The 19,845-nt window shown below is 41.0% G+C and overlaps 1 protein-coding gene across 1 annotated transcript in view; it reads right to left on the bottom strand.

The window, feature by feature from the left end:
- ST5 (suppression of tumorigenicity 5) overlaps positions 1-19,845 on the bottom strand; it is a 103,527-nt gene that overhangs the window by 40,173 nt on the left and 43,509 nt on the right. Inside the window, exons 4-10 of the mRNA XM_010563811.1 lie at positions 13,092-13,240; positions 10,142-10,357; positions 7,214-7,310; positions 6,231-6,275; positions 3,681-3,865; positions 2,934-3,043; positions 665-734 (exon numbers count right to left, since the gene is read on the bottom strand). Coding sequence (XP_010562113.1) covers positions 665-734; positions 2,934-3,043; positions 3,681-3,865; positions 6,231-6,275; positions 7,214-7,310; positions 10,142-10,357; positions 13,092-13,240 — 872 coding nt within the window. The remainder of the gene's footprint in view (positions 1-664; positions 735-2,933; positions 3,044-3,680; positions 3,866-6,230; positions 6,276-7,213; positions 7,311-10,141; positions 10,358-13,091; positions 13,241-19,845) is intronic.

Here is a 19,845-nt window from a genome sequence, read left to right as displayed (position 1 = left end):
CACTGCCAAGCTCTCAATTTATCAGGTGACCAGCGATTTTCCAGGTGATGAGACAAAACTGTTTGGTAGGCTGTCAGGTCCCTGCACCATCAGTTGACCACCCCTGATCACGAGGACTGAAAAGGAGCCTGAGAACCTAGACTTCCCAGCAGTGCCATCAGCTCATTGCATGGTCCTGAGCAAATGGTGATGGTGGTGTGCTCTCCACCATTGTTGCCCTCCTACTTGACAGGGTGGCTTATTTACCTACATCACGGAGCTGCTGCAGACTGATTAGGCAGTGCTGGCAGAATACTTTGGAGATGTAAGCAGCTGTCCAAGAGAAAAATGCTACTCACAAATGTTTAGAAATACCACATTTGCCTTTGTTTGAAATGCTGTAGTATTTCTGATTCTGCTTGAAAGCATGTGAATCAAAGAATTTTAAAAGTGCTCACAGAAGAAACTTTCCACATTCTTATGAATTTCCTACAAGACTTGTGATCTATTTGATTGAGACAGCCATTAAAAATTCTTATTTTACTTGAGCTCCTTACATTTCCAAAATTTCAGAGTAACTCAGCTTTCTTTTAAAACCATGAAAGACACCCTCAAAATTCAGACTATAGTTTTGAGATATTGTTTAACAGAATTCTGCATTTTGAGGTGAAGGTGATGTACTTACCAACAGCCTTCTGCAATAACCAAACCGCCGGCTCCCATCTTCCCCAGTCAGCATAAAAGAGAAGGTCTCACTAGAAGAAAATAAATTGCCCAGATCTTACTATCAGAACTACAGCATAGCTACGAGGTAGATCATTTAGAAAGGGATACTGCCTTATCCATTGAGAGATTCTACCTACTGGAGGGTCTTCTCTCCCTCTGCTCATCATCTGGACATACTATGTGGGCAAATTCCATAACAGTAGAACAAAAATACCTGCACAGTTGTGGACAACCTAGCTATCTTATAATAAGAAGAGATGGGTGCCGAATTTCAGTGACATGGCAGTCGCTTTGTATTGCAGAAGGAACACATGAATCAGATTTTGAGGGCAGTATTCAAATGCAGTATCTCCCTCACGTTTTAGTTTGATCCTGTCTTTGGACTGTGCTTTGTTATTAAAGGGAGAACCTTAGATATTCCCTAAGAGTAGAGAAATTATTTTCTAATCCAGAAACAACACAGATTTCCAAAATCCAGCTCATTTTATATCCCTGTCTAGAATAAGTACCATTTGTGACAGAGAAGTAAACCAACAGTTTAAAGCTATGATTACAGCACAGGTAAAGGGATGGATCTGTGAATTTGTGCCTGGACAGAGAAACATTCCTGACCACTTTGCAAGTTTTAAATGGCATTATATAAAACACTTTTTCTTTGTGCTGGAATGCCAGGGTTTATATAATTATAGCTGTATATGGGAGGGATATCTTGTTTCACAAACATGAGCTTATGAAAGGTGTGTCTAGGCGAGCGGCAGCAGAAGAGGTAAAATGCTGTGTGGGCAGGGCTGTGCGATTCTCATACCAATGTTGCCCACACAGTTGTCTGCTTCTCCTTCAGTGTTTTCAATAACTCACTATTTAGGTGCTTCCACACAGTGAATAATACAACCAAGCAACACAGAATATAACATGTTTATGTTGCATATGCCATACGTAAGCCAATAAAAATTTCTATACATATTCTTGGCTACAGTAATTCCTACAGGTGAATGCTAGTTCCTTGTCATCGTTGAAAGTCCCTCTAGACACACTCTAAACAGGTCTTACTTCATTTACACGCATCTCAGACCGTGCATCTTAAAAAGCCATCTCACATCCCAGGGGAATATGGGGAGACCCCACCTGGAGTATTGCATCCAGCTCTGGAGTCCTCAGCAGAAGACAGACATGGACCTGTGGAGGCAAGTCCAGAGGAGGGCCACAAAAAAAGATCAGAGGGCTGGAACACCTATGAGGACTGGCTGAGAGAGTGGGGTTGTTCAGCCTGGAGAAGAGAAGGCTCTGGGGAGATCTTATTGTGGCCTTCCAGTACTTAAAGGTGGCTTCTAAGAAAGATGGGGACAGACTTTTCAGTAGGGCCTGTAGTGATAGAACAGGGGGTAATGGTTTTAAACTGAAAGAGCGTAGATTCAGACTAGATATGAGGAAGAAACGTTTTATGATGAAGGTGGTGAAACACTGGAACAGGTGCCCAGAGAGGCTGTAGGTGCCCCATCCCTGGAAACATTCCAGGTCAGGTCGGACGGGGCTCTGAGCAACCTGATCTAGTTGAATATGTCCCTGCTCATTGCAGAGGGGTTGGACTAGATGACCTTTGGAAGTCACTTCCAACCCAAACCATTCTATGATTCTATCCCTTCTGCCTATTCTACTACTTCTACACCTTCAGATCAAGAGGTTCTGACACATCAATGCAGGGGAAAAAAAAGATACATTTTTTGAGGTTTCTTTTGAATGAAAAAGAAAATGCAAGCTTGGCTCTCCCTTCCCTTGCCCTTCTCCTGTAGTCATTCATCTCTGAGAGAAGGAAAATAGGGCTCCTCTGCTGGCATAGAGCTCGGCTCCAAAAAAGTTCTCAGAACAACATTGCTTTGAGCCAAATGAAGAGGAGTCCTGCAATGTTAGACAAGCATTCTGGGGTACATGACCAGGGCAGGGCCCTGTCCTTTTTAAAATTTATTTTAAATACTTCCATTTATGCTTTCAGGTTTAGCACTGAGAGGAACCTTCAAACCTCTTCCCGTCAACCACACAGGCCTGTGAGGTAGGCAGAATAGGGAAGAAAAATAATACAGAACTTAAATGAAAAAAATTAAATACAGCTGCTTGAGCCCGAAGTGGCCAAGACTCAACTGCTACTTCCTTAATTGGGCATCAGCAAGCCTGTGGCTGCTCCAGATGCACTCCATCAGCATTGTGCAGCAGAGGGGCACCAGAGGGTTTACCTGTTGTATTCAGAGACAGGGAGCCAGTCCTTGGCATCAGGAAAGCAGAACTGAGGGATAGCCTTGAGACGCTCCTCCGCTTCACGCATTTGCTTGGTTGGTCTTTCTAGCTGCAGGGGAGAAAAATGAGGTTCAGTCAGTTACTGTTAGTGCCAGCTTCACAGCACCTCTCAGGAGTGGGGGTTACTAATGAGTTCTGAAGAGCAAGGGCTCATCAGCTTGTTCTTTATTTGTGCTTTGCAGAGTGAGGCATGACCCAAGGACAGGCTTATTGATGCTAGTACAATAGAAATAATCACTGCTGGTTTTTTTTAATTGTCCAAAACTCCCTTGTTGCACAATGGCCACTTAAAACACAGTCCTAACTCAAATTCCTTTCTGCTGCAAGAGCACAAGAGAAATGCCATAGATCAGCAAAAGTTTTTCCATTGACTTCAGTGAGTTTTGGAACCAATCCTAATATAGCCAAAATGAGTTAAAAATGAAATATTTAGAAACTGAATTTAAACACAGTCTTCAAAGCACCTACGATCAGGCCAAACTTTCCAGCACTGGAAAAGATAAATTTGTAAACAGGGAAAGCTTTCAGTCACCTTCTCTATGCCCTTCACTTTGTAACAGATCACTTTGGAACAATTATGAAAGCTGAATGATTAACTCCATTTAAAAAATAGATTTCTATCAATTTTCCCACTTATTCACTTTATTGATCTTAGAATGAATGGTACATAAGAATTTTTCTTTTACCTTGGGAAACTGATAGGTCACTTCTGGGAGGTAAGTGTTTTTAGAGGGCTTCTTTTTCAGTGACACTACCACAAAATACTCAAATAACTCCCGTTCCTGCCATTCAATCAGCTCCAGTTCCAGGGTTCGATAACTTGGTGCCCTCTTCAGCATGGACTGGATGTGTACTAGACGCTGGGTATGAGCTAACATTAAAACAAAAACAAAACAAAAAAAAAAACCCAACAAAAACCCAAAAGAACAAAAAGAAAGAGACAGATCATTACCTGGGACTGTAATGTGTACACATAAAACACAGCCATTCACAAAGGAGTTTCAATTTGCCAGCGTATTATTCCAAGCATGTTCTCCTTTCAAAGGCAAACCTTCATACTGTAGTCTCCCTCACTAATTGCACCCATAAATCAAAACTCTTTCCAAGTACTTGTGATGCAACACTAAGTCACTGAAATAATTTGCAGTTCATAAGTGCTACTCTGCCAAAGGTCTGCTTTTTCTTCACACATAAGACTAGATCGTAAGCCTTTATGTGGGTGTGCAGATGCTCTAGGGCCTCCAGGGTGACACATCTCAGGCCTGACTTGGACCTGGTTTACATTGGCAAAAAACAGTTCTGTGACCTGTGCCTACATAGCACAGCTTTATGCTAAGAACCATCGGTAAGGTGTATTTTCTCCTTCTCTACAGCACAGGCATAGTCCATACAAGCCATGGAATGATCTCCAGGGAAGGGAGAAGGAAAGGAGAGGTGCAAATTGCCTCCTGTGGGATTGCTTTGCTTGTGCCAATTGGATTGAGGGGCAATCTTAGCTTCATGGCCACATCCAGTCCTGATTCAAAGATACGCCTTGATTCAGTGACTTGTCGCTAGATGTCTATGGTGAACTAGTCAGCAACATCGTTACCAGTTCTAGTAGACCAATAAGTGAAAACAGCTAAGTAAAATCAGCTTCCTGCATGCTCTTCCCCACCTCTTCACACCAGGATCTCTGTGCAATGGCAAATGAATTATTAGCAGCACGTGTCAATCCCTTAAGGCTATATTCACTGACACTACCCACAGTTTGCAAAAGACAGACTGTCCCTTGTGGTAGGGAAATGAGATGTCACAAGCACTTTATCACAGCAGTAATTAATTGACAGAAAGAAAGGGAAAACCCTTGATGACCAGCCATCATACAACTGGTTCAACAACAGAAAAATTAAAAATTATTTTGATAAAGCACTTGGGGCGTGGTGTCACCATACAACTAGGGAAGCTAAATCCCAAGAAATAACCTGCCTTGTCCTGTGTTGAGATAGCCCCACACTGCTGGCCAGTGCTTCATATTTGCAAGAGGAGAAACCAAAGAGCCCACCCCCACAGATGGGAACCCAGTGAATCCTATCATGCTACACATGACAACTGGATCTTAGGCTCAGGATGTCCTGAGAGCACCAATGTAAATATAAAGTCATACAGGAGCAGAAAGTTAGGGAGCCATCAGAATGAAGATCCTCTGTTCCACAACAGTGGGGAAAAATCTTCCCAGTTTCCAGTGAAATCAGAATATCCTCCCAATAACAAGAGAGAGGCCAGGCCCTTTCTGTCTTCTTTCATGGGCTATGAGCAAAAGCAACCCCCACATTTTTCGACACAAAGAGAAACAGAACTGAAAGTGCTTTTGCATTGGTACCTGTCTACAAAGGAGCAATGAGTCTTTTTCCACACATGACTGTGCAATGTTGCATACAGCCTGTTTTGAGTGGTCTTATCACCACCTATCTGGAACAAATCTTTTTCCCTAAGACAATTTTTTCCATCAAGTTTTTCTGCATGAACAGTAAGCAGGTGACATCTGCAGCAGGTAGACACAAATGCTTTCCCCTTATCTTATAACCACAGCTCTGCACTCTTGGGTTTTTTTCCCCTCACTTACTAACAACATGACAGGGTTTTAGTAATAAAATCTGTTGTTGCTGCCTTCAACTTTTTTATAGTTCTCTCTGTGTATCAGGACTCTTGAAAATGAGGGACTAATTTACTGGCCTGGCTCAAGCAGAGTTTGTGCAGGTGCTGTGCACTGATAAAGGAATTTCTACAATTTGGAGACTGCAGACCTATAAAAGAGTATAAGAACCACTACGCTGGATAAGACCCATAATCTTGCCTCCAACAGCAGCTAGCAGTAAACACTTAAAGCAGTGTATGAATAAGAAAAGAGCATATTTATCCAATCTCATCCCTCTAAGTTTGCACCCAGTAGTCAGTCTGGAAAACATCAGGATCTGTGAAGTGGCTGACAAAGCAAATCTATCAAAGGTCCTGTTCTTCATTATACGACACAGTTGCCAAATCCTTGTTAGATCCTCACAGCTCATTTTGTCCTTGCTTTCCACATTCATGCTCCTGTGTTGGAAACTTTGTAAGCTCTGCAGTAATGGAGTTAGCATAGTTCAGGAAGGAAAATATAGGCCATGGACAGGAACAACGTGCAGCAGCAGCAGAATGTACTTTGATAAGGTCTGTGACAGTGGCTGACTGGCAGTTATTGAAGGCTGATCCCTTACCTTTAAACCTGTCATCTGAGTCACTCTCACTCTCACTGTTCTCATCTGCAGAGGAGATAAAGGGATCAGTTAATGCAAAACCAAAGCAAACATAAACTTGGTTTACTGGTGAAACTGGGAAAAATCGTATGTCACACTGAGCTTTGTGATCCACGCATGCTTTCTCCTCAGTTTTAAAATATCTTCAGATAAACAGTTTGAATGACTCCTTAGATTGTGTTTTCCTTGGATTAAGTTTCAATTTTGCTTGAGAATAAGAGCTTCGTTTTGATGAAGGTGAAAATTCATTCTCCTTTACAGCAACTGGTTGCACTGAACCCCCATCCATGCTAGGCTACAGAGGTGAATGTGCCATTTGGAAAATGGATTTTGATCCTTCTAATTCTTTTTCAGATTTTAATTTTTTTTTAAAAAAGTTATGCAGCACGTGAAAAGTCAAAGTAAGCCTTATGAGCTTTGTCTGTGTGGGCAACATGTTCAATTACCAGAACTCACCAAACTGAGTGAGAGTAACGTGCAGAAGTAACCTTATGACAAGATGTATTTCTGAGGTGTACTCACATTAAAGCTCTATCATACTCCTACTACAGACATGGCCTGAGTTTCTTTTTGGCCTCTGCTTTTCCAGAAGCAGCCTGAAGTGCAGTATGAGTAGCATTCACATGCCAGGAAAAAGCATGAATGAATTACAAGGTCAAAACTGTGAATTTTGGACAAAACTTACAGATGCAAATTACTCAAAAAGTGAACTAAAGAAGCTGGATAAGTCTAGCTGATCATGGGATTAATCGGATAGACAATGCTGAGAATCTTGTTTATTTTGAGCTCATCCCCATTTTCTCTTACAGACAGAAAGTTATCATCATTTGTAGAAGAAAGTTCTAAACAAAGTAGAGCCTGGGGTAGATGAGAAGGGAAGAAGGGAATCTGTTAATCCTGTAACTTCCAAATGGATTCACTGAACTGTGATGCTTGGGCAATACCTCGTAGGGATGCTGTCTCAATATTGGACATAGAAAGTTTCTTCAGTCGTTTTTTTCCTCTTTTTGCACTGTAGATGGAATTGATTCTTTGGACAAGCTGCAAAATAGGAAAATGAGGAATCAGTAAGACCAAACACTTTTCTGCCAGGAGACTTTTAAATAATCTATCCAAACAAAGAATTTGACCGCAGATGAAAGCCCAGCTGAACCCCCCTTTACTATTTCAAAGTGCATTTCTTAGTCTCTCGTATTTTGAGCCCCATTTGTGTGAATCTCACTCTTTTACCTATGGACATATTTTAAAAAACAATTAAATCACTCAGAAACCTAAATCCCATTTTCAGAAGTCTCATAGACACTTGCAATAAAAGCACAATGAGCCTGAGGATTCAGAGGTAGCTGTTATCCTCTATCACCTCATTTCTCTGTCTCTACACTATTTTTTCTCTCTTCACTTGCATTGTCTAAGTAACAGTGATCTATTAGCAATATCCAACTTTGCCAAACTCTCATGGGCCTTAAGAACATATTCTTATTTTGAATATGAGTAATGTGTATTGTGTGTTAGCACCTCTCTGAACTGTGATTTTAGTGTGTGCAAATAAGCACAGAAGGAGATGGCTCTAACTTCTTAAAGCCTTTTCAGGTACAGAGTGAATCAGCTGCTCTGAAGCTATATCGTATCAGCTGAGGATCTGGCCCATATGGAGTTCTCCTCCCTCACCCTTCCAACTCATGCCGTACTTACCTTACTTCAGAGGTTCTATATCTACTTTCTCTAATCTTATCCTTTTCTACAAAAGTATTTTGAAGTTAGCTACTAGTGCTGGCTTTAACCAGCCAGAATTTTAACCTGGTAATCATCTTTATGACTTCCTTTGGTAGGGCTAATGCAGATAATATCTCTGTCCAAAAAAATTTGAGATGATGGAAAATATTAATGAGATAACTTGTGTTTAGAGAATTCATAATTAAATAGAATATTGTAACTTCTGGAGAGTCATAAATACATAGCAATTAATCTTCATAATGATTTTATGAGTCGGGAATAGTATATTCATTCCATAGCAGCTTTACTCATAGAACTATAATACAATTTACAAAGCTGTTTTACCTCAGCTTGCAGAAAGAAATAAACTCAGTGAGAGAACTAATTCGCCATAGACACAGTAGAAAGTCAGTAACAGAGCACAGACTGGAACAAAAACTCATGCAACCTCTTCAGCAAAGGAAGAGGGTCTGGCCCAGAACAAATGGTTTGAAGTGTTAAAATCGTCACTTGTTCTCCCACTTGAAGCAGTATTAGGGATTTTGCCATTACATGCTGACTGAGCCATGTGCAACCCACACAAGGCTCAGCTGAACTTCTCTGCTTGCAGCTGTGTGCCTGGCTCTGCCCACTGGGAATCTGCACAGCACCACGGCAGAGGCAGCAGGATGAAATCCTGCCTGGCTCCAGCACATGCGCTGGCCCAAAAATTCCTGCACATAAGCACTAAACAAGGCATCAGGAACCAGGAGTGAGGGGCCTTGCTGGGATTTTTCACTCCCCTTGCTGTGCTGCTTGGCACTTTGTCTGCTTCAGCTGCTTTACCAGGGGTAAAATACCTGCACTGTGGTGAGGAAAGCCCAGATGTTTAAAGCATTTGGATAATGCTTCACAAAGCATCACTGGGGGTGGTACAGAACAGGAGTTTCTCAGGTTCGAGTTTTTCCCTCTAATAACTAACATTTTCTCAATAAATAAAAACCTAAGATTCTCCAGTAATATGTGATGCTAGGAGCTAGAGTGGTCAAAACCAGAAATTATCACAAAATTTATGATAAAACTATGAACATTCATATATGCTGAAAAGGAGAATGTCTGTCCCTTAAATCCACAAAAAAAGAAAAAGAAAGTTGGGTACAAAACTAATAGCCAAACTTTTCAAGTTTTACTCAAAACCAAGTAGTAAGCTACTCTGTAAGTTACTCTGTAACTTCCTTCACAGATGTATGCTCATTTGTGTAGTAAAATAGTATATTCCAAGAAAGTAAAAATATAGTAAATATTAAGGACAGAGGACTAATTTCCTCCTTTTTGCTTGTTTCCAGCTTAGACAGAATTTCAGACTAATTGACAGGAACATAAAAATCTCCCTCTACTCACAGTATTTACAGCCATGTACTTTAAAATATGCTCTCTAATAAGAACAGGAAAGAGCTGAATACACAGTAAAAATCAACTTTGTTCACAAGCCAAAAATAAATATATTGGCAGTTCTCCCCTCCTCTGTTGCTATTGTACTAGAAAAAGTTTGTTGAGTTTTTTCATTGTTGTTTGGTGGCTTGTATTTTTTTCACATCCCATTTTGAATTGGAAAACTTCTTGAAAAATGGAAAATTAATTTTTACTTCAAATCCACCAAGACAGCAGGGTTATCAGGATGGGGTATGTTGTGAGTAAATGAAGGGAAACCTATTAGGCTGATAATAGTTATGTTCCAGAGACCAGTAAACCAGTGATAGGAAAAAAAATACCACTTCAGATGCTGCTGCATGTTATAAATAAAAATTGCTTGACCATCACCCATTCAAAATCATAAAGTTAGGTACACAACAATGGTCTGGCCCACAGAGCTTAAAGAAAAGTGTGGAAAACAGAACTGGCTTAAAATCAACTCTGCAAAGATGGCAATCAGATGTTTGCTACTCTTGGACCAGGGCAGAGTCAGAGTTAACCACTTCAGGGAAGGGATTTTCATAGTACAGCTGGATGTGAAAAAGGAGTATGTCTTGGCTCCTTAGAGTTACTGTTTCTGTTTTGATCTCAATTTTCCTTTAGGACACAAAAAGCTTTCAGTGATCGCTAAAGGCTGGATAGAAATTTGCAAGCTCTTGCAGACAGGTGACCTATCCTCCGCGTAAGCCTGATCACCCTGCCAGTACCTTTGGGATCCTCCTGGCCCGCCGTGTAGACAGCAGCTCACTTGTGGTACTCAGGCTGTCCTCGTTGAGGCTGGAAGGGGAGGAGGGAATGCCAAGCTGAGCCAGCAGCAGCATGTCGTCGTGGCTGTGCCGCTTGGGCAGCCGTGGTAAGCGGTGGCTCTTCCTTTCTGACCAGTTCCCGATGCGCAGGGACTGGCTGCTGGGCTTCGAAGGTAGCTGCAGGAACAAGAACAGCTTGAGCTCTTCCCCTCCTCAGCAACACTTAGTGCAGAAGCAGCTCTTTGTGAGTGAGTGGTGGCTACACAAGGACATCATACCAGGTGAGCCATTGCTCTGCGGGATATGTGCGAAGAGAGGGTTTAAGGTCAAAATGAAGAGACGGGGTCAATATCTAAGACTTTAAAGTTCAAAGAAAACAATAGTACTTTTGGCTTTAGTGCATTTCCACGCACCCACATCACATCAACTTTATGAGCCTTCAAACCTAACTTAAAGGCTTGGCTGACATCAGAACACTGGCCTGATGGGCCTGATCAGTCTCTTCCAGTTACAGTGGTGAAAATCAAGAGCAATTACATTGAAGTTGCTATTTTAGCCTAGAGAAATAACACAGAAAATCAAGCTTGCTGTATTTCCATGGTGTTAAGATGTTTTAAGATCTGCCAATGTGCAGACAGCAGTTACAGCTTTGTCCTGCATTCACAAAGAATTCCCTTTAAAACATGAAACTGCTATCACTGCAGGGGAAGCAAAAATCTCACTGACAGGATTAAGCACCAAGTAACAGCTATCTTTAAAAAACTGGGGCGGTTTTGGAGCAGTCCTTCGAGCAGCTCTGCCCAGCTCTCAGGAAGGTTAATTGGCAGGCTGGGAAGGCCGGGTCCCTGCCTTCTCCTCCCAAACACAAGCAATGTAAGAAGCTTAACCAGCATGTCTAGAAAAAAGCACTAGTACGTCAAACAGCTGTCAGTTGGCATTTGCTAATATTCTATTAGCAGTATTACAAGCTGTAAACCTGCAGTAATAAATGTCCCATTTGTTCTACTTGGAGGGCTTACCTATTACAGTGCCATGCTATCTGGGATTAAGCATAGGTATGTCTGTATGTGTGGGTTTTGCATCACAAATACAATGTCATCATAAAAACATTCTTTTTATATCTGATGACTTCAAAAACTGAAAGTAATGAATGGGAAAGGAGAAGACACAGTGGAATTCAAGATGACCACAAGCCAGTGTTTCTGAGGTCTCTGCTTACCACAGGTTAGCATACCAGGAAAATATGCACCAGTCTATACTTTTATGAAAGGAATTCTTTTCGGAGATGATTGTTGAAAGCCTGCTGACCTTCTGATCTCTGCCATCTTGTTTATCATCATCCATGACTAAAAAGTCATGCTGCTAATCCAGCTATGTTGCTATGCTGGAAAAACTGGGTGATAAATCATCGCCGAAGCTGCCATTCGTCAGGAAATTGAGACTTTTCTATTTCTGGTCATTGGAGAATTACCCAGGCCCATAGTTGACCTGCTCTTAGTGTCTCTTTGCTTTATATATCAGCACGATGACAGTGCAATTAAGGCAGGACTGACTCCTGGCAGGAAACTCCTGGCAGCATTTCAAAAAGAAGCTACTAGAATAAAGATAGCCCTGTTGCAAACATACCAGAGAGTACTTATTTACTGAGCAACTTTACAGAAGTATTTTAATCTGTATATTCTTTGGCCACCCTGTGTAAAACAGAGAACAATGGACAGCATCTTGCTATGGACCTATATGGTTCCTACCCTAATGGTATACCCTGTTGGAGTGTCTAGATGCTGCACAATTCCTGTTAACACACACACAGCCTGTTATGCATAGTATGTATCTCACTAAGAGGTTATCTTCATGGCTGCAGTTTCTGTTTCTCCTTGGTCTGCCTAATTACTACTTTCCACTTGTTCCCTTTTCAGTAGCTTTGCTGAAAACACTCCTGTTTTACAAATTATATGTTAGGTGCACACTAAGAATCCTGGTGATGCTTCTTTTGTCTCTTGGACTGTTCTTTTGTCTCTTGGACTGTGATGCTTACATGCACACAAAATAAGCAAAAGAAAATATATTCAGTTTTGTTCTAGGTCTCCTTACAAGACAAAAACTTAAATTGTTGTGATCTTTTGTTCAACTGCAAATTTTCTGTTGATTCTGTGCAAAACAAAGTTCCTTTAAAACGCGTTTTGAATCTCAAATTTAAGTATGTGATGAAATTTATATTTTTCCTTATGAACACAATGATCCCATAAACAACAAAGCAACATGGCATTTCATAGCATTCACAAAAAAACAGACTTCTTAGGAAAATTTACCACAAAATGGAAAGTCTGCAAAGTTCCTGGTCTTTTACTTTATGCTGTAAACACAACTTATACAGCCTTGTTAAATGCAGACAGTCAGGTTTTTCTGATTATTTTATTATTAATTTATTTATTGGGGGGGACATAGTTGGCATTCTCCATTTTTCAGTAAAACATGCCACACTACATACTTCACATTAGCAAAGTCTCAATAGGCCTCATGTAACAATACATGGGCAAGATGAAGCAGATGGCTTTTTCCCTCCTGTCCTTACTAAAAGCCCAGCAGCAAACACAGAGGCAATTCACAAAGAGGTGCAGCCATACAAATAATTTAGGGCCAGATTCAGCTCACAAACAACCGATGGAAGGATTCTGCTTAAACTCATCAGGCCATAGCCAGCACAAAGAGCCATCAGCTTCTGCAGCACAGCGCTGAGAAGCTGAGCTACAGCTGCCAAGAGCATTCCCTGCAACAATTTACGCATTTGATAGCACTCTTTTTCCAGATACCCTTTCTCATTTGGTATAGCTGCTCTTCTTCCTGTGCCATGACTGATTTTCTTGCATAAGTTCTAAAAAAGCTTCAAGCACAGAAAGACCGACGCCGTTACCTGGGGAGGTGATGTGTATTTCCTGTCCTGCGGCGTCCACATCCTGTGCAAAGAATCTAGGGAATTCTCCGAGAGCTGATGGGATTTTCGGCCCGCGTGACGGCCTTTCAGCTCCACATCTTCATACGGGTTTTCCTTGGGTGACTCGCCTTCACATTTTTGGTTTTGGTTTGGTTTGGGGGGGGGGGGGGTTAAGAAAAGAAAAACAGACAGGAATGTAAAGTTAAAAAAAAATAAAAATCATGTGAACCAAGTGAAAGGCTTTTAGAAAAGCTCCTCAGCTTTCAGCATGACTCATCCCTCTAGCTGCAGCTGGAAGTATTTGGAGGAGAACTTGGCTACAAGGTCGACAAGTTTCTTTGGGGTTTTTTTTTACTGCCTTTTTTTTTTAATAAAATGCAAAGATTTCACAAGACGTGCTTCTGAGCATCCGCAGCTGTGGAAAATTTATTGATATATGAAAGCTAAGGCACATAACTACTTTAAAGTGTATCAGTAGATTTTATAGATCTATAGCAGCCACTCACAGGGTGAAATGAATAGCAATAAATAACTGTTCTCAACATACCACCTTTACACACAATAAGACAACTTTTATTTGATGCTACCTTCACTTTTCTCTTTCCCTGAGAGAAGACAAAGAAAGAATAAACACTTCAGTTCAGCAGTGCCAAGAGAGAAGGTTGGAAAATGCATGAGATGAGGGAAGAATTTCTGCCCCGACCATACTGCATCCTCAAAGTGTTCTTTAAAACACATCATGCCTTCTAATTAAGCAGCTATTCATTTCAATTTGTGTAAAATTAATATGTCCCAGTAGGAAACTCATCCTGCCAGTAATGTATAGAAGCTTGAACAGTTAATCGCTAAATATGACATAAATGAAAAATACATCAAAAAGCAGACAGCAATCTTTGAATTTTTAGCATGTGAAAACCAGAACCAAAATTTATAGTCCAGATTTAAGTGAGATCAAATACCCTTCGGCAGCCTAAGGACCAGTGGGATAACCCACCATCTTCTGAAAACTCCTGAACTCCCTAAACCTCCCACTGAACTAAGCAGCATGAAGATGAATGACTGCCATTAGTAAATGAACATTTTGTATCCATTTCTTCAGACAGTTCATAATCAGCAACTGGTTTAGAACTTCAAGTTTTTCGAACACAGGGTCATTCCAGTTTTCCAACCATCTTACACAGAAAATCATCACCAAAAAAGTGATCTACTCAAATTCAAGACTTGAATTTGCAGAAACTTGAAACATGCAGGTTCAAAGCTTTTGAACCAACATGCTTTTGGTTTTATATCTAAACATTACTCTAAAACTCATGGTTTTAGTACAATGTATATTGCAATACAAGCTATTAAATATAAGAAATTCAGATTTTACTACATACTGTATCAATTAAGAATTGAGGACAGAAAGATACAGCACAGTTTATTATTCACACTGTTACAGAAAATATTCACTGCTTTTACAGAAATGACAGTCAAGGCATAGGTCTTTTCAATGAGAGCAAGGCCTGGATTAATACTCAGTTCTTTTGGCTACTAGGGTTTTTTGTTCTAGACAGAATACTACATTTCCTCATTGCACAAAAAAAACCCCAAAAGTAGTTTGTGCTTTCTACTTCATTGTTAAGCCTGGAAGCGTGAGACTCCTTGATTCACCAATTATAGCAATAAGAGTTCTTGCTTAGCAAATTCAAGTATTCACAATACAAGTAAAAATACAGTTTTGCTTTGGTAGTGCACCATACTAAGATTTCTAGTTAAATATATGCACAAGAGTGAAGGTTTTAGCTTTGTTTTAATTAAAAGCCTGAATAACTGCTGCTCTTGAAGAATGTTTGAATTGGCAATCACAGTTTATTATTTCATCCAGAGGGAATCTGATTCTAGAGGCTGCACTATCATCATAGTCATTCCACATGCCACATGGAAAGAATACCTTCAAGTGCATGGAGTACTTAGAAGAAAGACCTTTTGATTAATGCAACGAACAGGACAAATCTTAAGCAACAAATATTCCTACAAAAATTTAAAGCTACAAATGTTCTGGGCGGACTATGAAATTGATTGATTCCTTCTGCAGGAAGAAAAATAAATAGGTATTGCACACTAATTCTGTTACTTGTAATCTCTAGAGCTCTAGATATGATAATCATAACAACAATAAATGGTCAGTTTTGCAAAATGCTGTTGCTTACAGCTAATTGGACTGTACTAGCATAATAACATTTCTTGTAAGCCAAAGTCAAGTATAGGTCAAGCAAGCATTTTAGAATGGATTAACAGATTTCAAAATACCCGGCTACATTAGGCAGTGCTTAAACATATGCTTCCTTGAGAAAACAAATGTTACTACATTAGTCTGCATAGTATCCAAACTCCTGAGAAGAAACAAGCCCATCAGTTGAAAAGAAACCTTTTTTCAAATGTAAAGCATTCAAAAGTTTTAGGGTGATTCTCTTTCCAAGACACAATGTAAAGGAGAATTGCCTGAACCCAGTTAAACTCAACATTACTAATGTTGACCTAAAATATTAAGTATAGAAACAGGCCCAGAAAAGTCTTGGATGAGAGGAGAGGGAGGAGCAAGGAACCATGAGCAGAGGCTGCTTTTCTGACACAGATTCTCTACCAAAAGAAAGCTCGGGCCAAATTCCTCTTCAGTGTAATGTGGAGGTCAGTGGAGACACCACAGGGATTTTAACCCTTTCCCTACAGCTGTGAGAGTTTCTTCAGATGATTAGCTTGCTGTTCAAGAACACTTGTTTCTTTTATTTTTCTCATTTGCTTAAAAATCAAACTATTTCAGGGTTTGGGGTTTTTTTCACTTTGAAATAATGCCTTGAGACCAAATATGCCTCATCTTTTTTTTTTTTTTTTTTTTTTTTAAAGAATTTAAATTTCCCCATCAAATCTATGATAATGAAATAGTCTGATCAATCCAAAACCATCTATTTTTGCTGATTTGGCATTTGAACCCAGTATTTGGTTCAGCCAGTGAACTAAAAGAATTTATTTGTCTAGCTCTTCAGTAATTTTCAAACCTTAGACGACCACCATTTTTTAGTACATAAGCTCTCTCTGGTGGATGAGACCAAAAGACCAGATATGCAAAAAGAGCACTAGGCAGCCCAGACAAACTGGTTACTGGGTGCCAAGAGTAGGAAGGACAAGTGACAAGAAACCCAAGATGGCCAGCAAGCTAAAAAGTTGTGTGAGGGTACCCTGAACTGCCTCAGAGCAGCATTTAACCCTATCGCTCTGCACTGTGACTCCCTTCCATGGGAGAAAGACCTGGGAACTTAGGGCCACCAGCAGATGTAGGTCCCACACTGGAGTGAGGCTCTGGGGAAGGGCTGCAGTGGTGGTTGCTACTGTTCCTACAGCACAAAACTGAGGAAAGCTTCCATATAGCTGGGCTGGCTCTGAGGTTTGCAGCTTTGATCTCTGCATTTCTCCTCAATACCATCACTTGTCTAGTCCTGAGATCCAGGCAAGGAATGTTCACAATCTGCAAGCTGCAGTGCTTTTGCATTCATTTGGATTTGCTGCAAAAGAAAAACACATTTACAATGAAAGAGCAAGGAAACATCCTTGTTCCTTCCATATGGATGTCTCTATTGGAAGCCAAAAGGAGAAACATTATGCAGTACAGAGGCCAGGCTTGTGTTAATGAGGCCGATCCAACTGCCACACAAGACAACAGCAGACTATCACTGACTTCAAAGCAAGCTGAATCAGACCCCCAGAATGGATATGGTCACACAAAATAGCAAGCCTTTGGCAAATACTGTCTCTAATCACCATCCCTGCTTCCAGATCAGTTCCCTTTATAAGCATTTTTTTTCAAGTTTCCCATTCTCTTGAATTCTACATACCGAACTGCTGAGTTAACATGGGACACTTATCTACACAACATTTATGTCCAGAAGATCCCAGAGGCAATTTAATGATTGGTCCACAGGGGAAAGGGGAAAAAAAAAAAAAAAAAGATAAATAACCAGTGATCTTTAGAAAAGTCCTGAGGAATGCAGTGCTTTGAGCTCAAGCATTGATGAGTTTCCTCCAGCAGTTGCAATTCCTCACTCTCTGATGCTCTGCGAGTCAGCCCCACCGAGTCCTGAGGCGGCACACAATGTTCCTCTGCTCAGCCTCTCACACGTGGCAAATGGGAAGCAGAGGCAGACTCAGCAAGCTTGTCTCGTGCTGAGAAAGGAGTGAAAAGTAAGGCTGAGGGGAAGAAAAAATGCAGGCAGACTCTTCTCTATAAATGGCAGAAAGCAGGGAAATGCATCATTTCTTTCTAGATGGGAGAAATAATTATCAGAGGAATGAAGGGATTCACTGAATGCTGATTATAACTCCTGCCTTTTGCACTGCCAGGAAGCAAGAAGATCAGCAGGTATACAGTAAGGGAAAGGGCTCATCAATTTGTGTTAACTTGGGTGCCTAAATTAGGAGCCAATGTTTGCAGGGGAGATACTGTCTCCAGAGGGTGATGCTGAGTGCCCAAGCTAGGAGCCTACCACCTTCCCTGCTGGCTACATAGAAAGCCCTGACCCCTGAGCTGTGTGGCTGAGTTAGACAGAGTTAGCACCTCACAAATGACAAAGTGTGTATTATTTCCTGCATACTAGAGCATGTGCACAAAATATAGGGCAATTAATATATTTTACATTATAATGAACTGGAAGATGAAAGCTTCAGCTGCCATCCCAGGACAGACTTGGGAAAAGCAGCACATACCTCCAGAGGCAAGGAGCTGGAAATAGTGGCAATAAATGGGCAGGAAAAGACACCCAGACAGGCAGAATCAGGACTGAATAACAGACAAGTAGAAATACCCAAGTGAGCAGCCTGTAAGAACCTCTGATGCTTGTGGCACCTATCCCCTCAAACTTTTGCAGTGTTTCTGTAACAACAGACACAAAGTGCAACATCAACTCCTTTCCACACATAATCCCTCTGGTGGCATCTACAGATCCTTGAACCACCTTTTTTGCCCTCTGCCCATGATCTCTGTTCAGTTGTAGATACAGCCCAATTCATCCAGCTCACACACATTTGGTGCACACAAGCCCTTGCAGAAGATTAAGATAAAATATAACTGGGCAAGGAAAAAGCAAGCAGAGAAGGGTGGTTGGGGAATTCTGCTTTTGCTGCTGTTGAAGAGGAAGCAACGGGAATGAACCTCAGAGTGCAAGCACTGCATGAGGGAACAGCACAGGATTCATGCGCTCTGCAGACTTACAGCTCCCCAGCGTCTCAGTCCAAAGAACTGCTCAATGGTGAGAATCCAGGTGCATTCTGCATGTGCATTACTCATTCATTTTATTCATAAAATTACACAAACGCATATTCACACCGCCAGTGCTGGAGGAAAACTCAGCCACTGGGATGTTTACGAGCATGTTCAGATCAAATGGATGAAAACCACAAAATCTCCACACTCTCATAAAGTATCCGAGTTTAGATCTTCAGTACATAGATGAGCTCTTTCAACATCAGAGAAGCTGCAACTGTGCTTCTCAGCTGAGGAATTTACCCCAGGAATCTGTAGAAAGAGGAACTGTTTCAATATCACATTACAGCTAAGACACATTATAGTTCCATTGAAAAGCTGTTGCTGAACAGTACTAAGTTACAGACCATTATTTGCTTATAATCCTACCACCCAGTGTATCAGCTCAGTACCATGTTCTCAGAAGAGTAGTGGAACACCTGCAACATGCAGAGTGAAAAGTCTAAAATGCCCTCAGCCTTTTGAGCCCTGATCCATGGAGTTTGTAAGCAACAGCCTGTGCTTACTGAACTTGTGCAGTTTTGCTTTGCCTTGCAATAAGCAGAAGAAACACTGCAGATACTTTCAGCTCTCTGCTATCTCTGCAGGGACTGCAAGAGCTTAGAGTTGTAATCATAATGAAGCACCAGGTAGAGAAGAATTAGCATGGCTGATAAATGAATAAGAAATTTTGCCCCCCAAAATCATCCATGTAACCCTCAAACCAAAATCATGTGCATGAAAACATCTGATGAGCAACTGTTAGCACAGTACAGCATCAGCATGCCTAAACTGCTTGCACTTCACAGAGGTTTAACCCTGCTGACTTCAATATACTCTCTGAATTTAAACTGGGATTTGGGAGAGCAACCTCGTGGTCGTTTTTGTCTCTGTTTTACTAACCTGCAGCATTGACTAGAAAACCAGGCAATAAAGCTGACAGAGATTGTCGAAAGAAGCTGTAGTGGATGGTATAGCTGTGAGACAGACCCCACAAAGAAAAATAGGGATCTAAATAAACCATGATTATTAAAAATAACTGAAATCTGCATATCCCAATGTAGCAACAAAGCAGCAGGCTGATCATCAATAGGATCAGACAGCTAGAGTATTTGGCCTTTCTTTGACAGGCCCATATGGATACTGTTTGATTTAATGCGCTCTGGCTGCCATTACCCTATAGTGTCTATTATTAAAATTGCCACTGTTACACTTTCCAAAAACTCACATGCTTTTTAGACTGTGAGAGGCAGACTGGGAGCATGGAAGAAAAGAGGAACATACGTTTCCCTGATCACTGCCTGCACCATCATTTTGTATCAATCCTAGCTCTGTCTGCGTAACGACTATCCAGAGACATCCTGGTAAGGGTCTGACTAAAACCCAAAATGTTTTCAGAGAAGCAACTAGCACAGCACTGGTGGCAAAGGTGCAATGTCTCCCAAGTTTGCTTCAGCT

The sequence above is a fragment of the Haliaeetus leucocephalus genome, unplaced genomic scaffold (assembly GCF_000737465.1).
Source record: "Haliaeetus leucocephalus isolate CR32 unplaced genomic scaffold, Haliaeetus_leucocephalus-4.0 Scaffold173, whole genome shotgun sequence".
Classification (NCBI taxonomy): domain Eukaryota; kingdom Metazoa; phylum Chordata; class Aves; order Accipitriformes; family Accipitridae; genus Haliaeetus; species Haliaeetus leucocephalus.
This window is presented reverse-complemented; position numbering and strand designations above follow the sequence as displayed.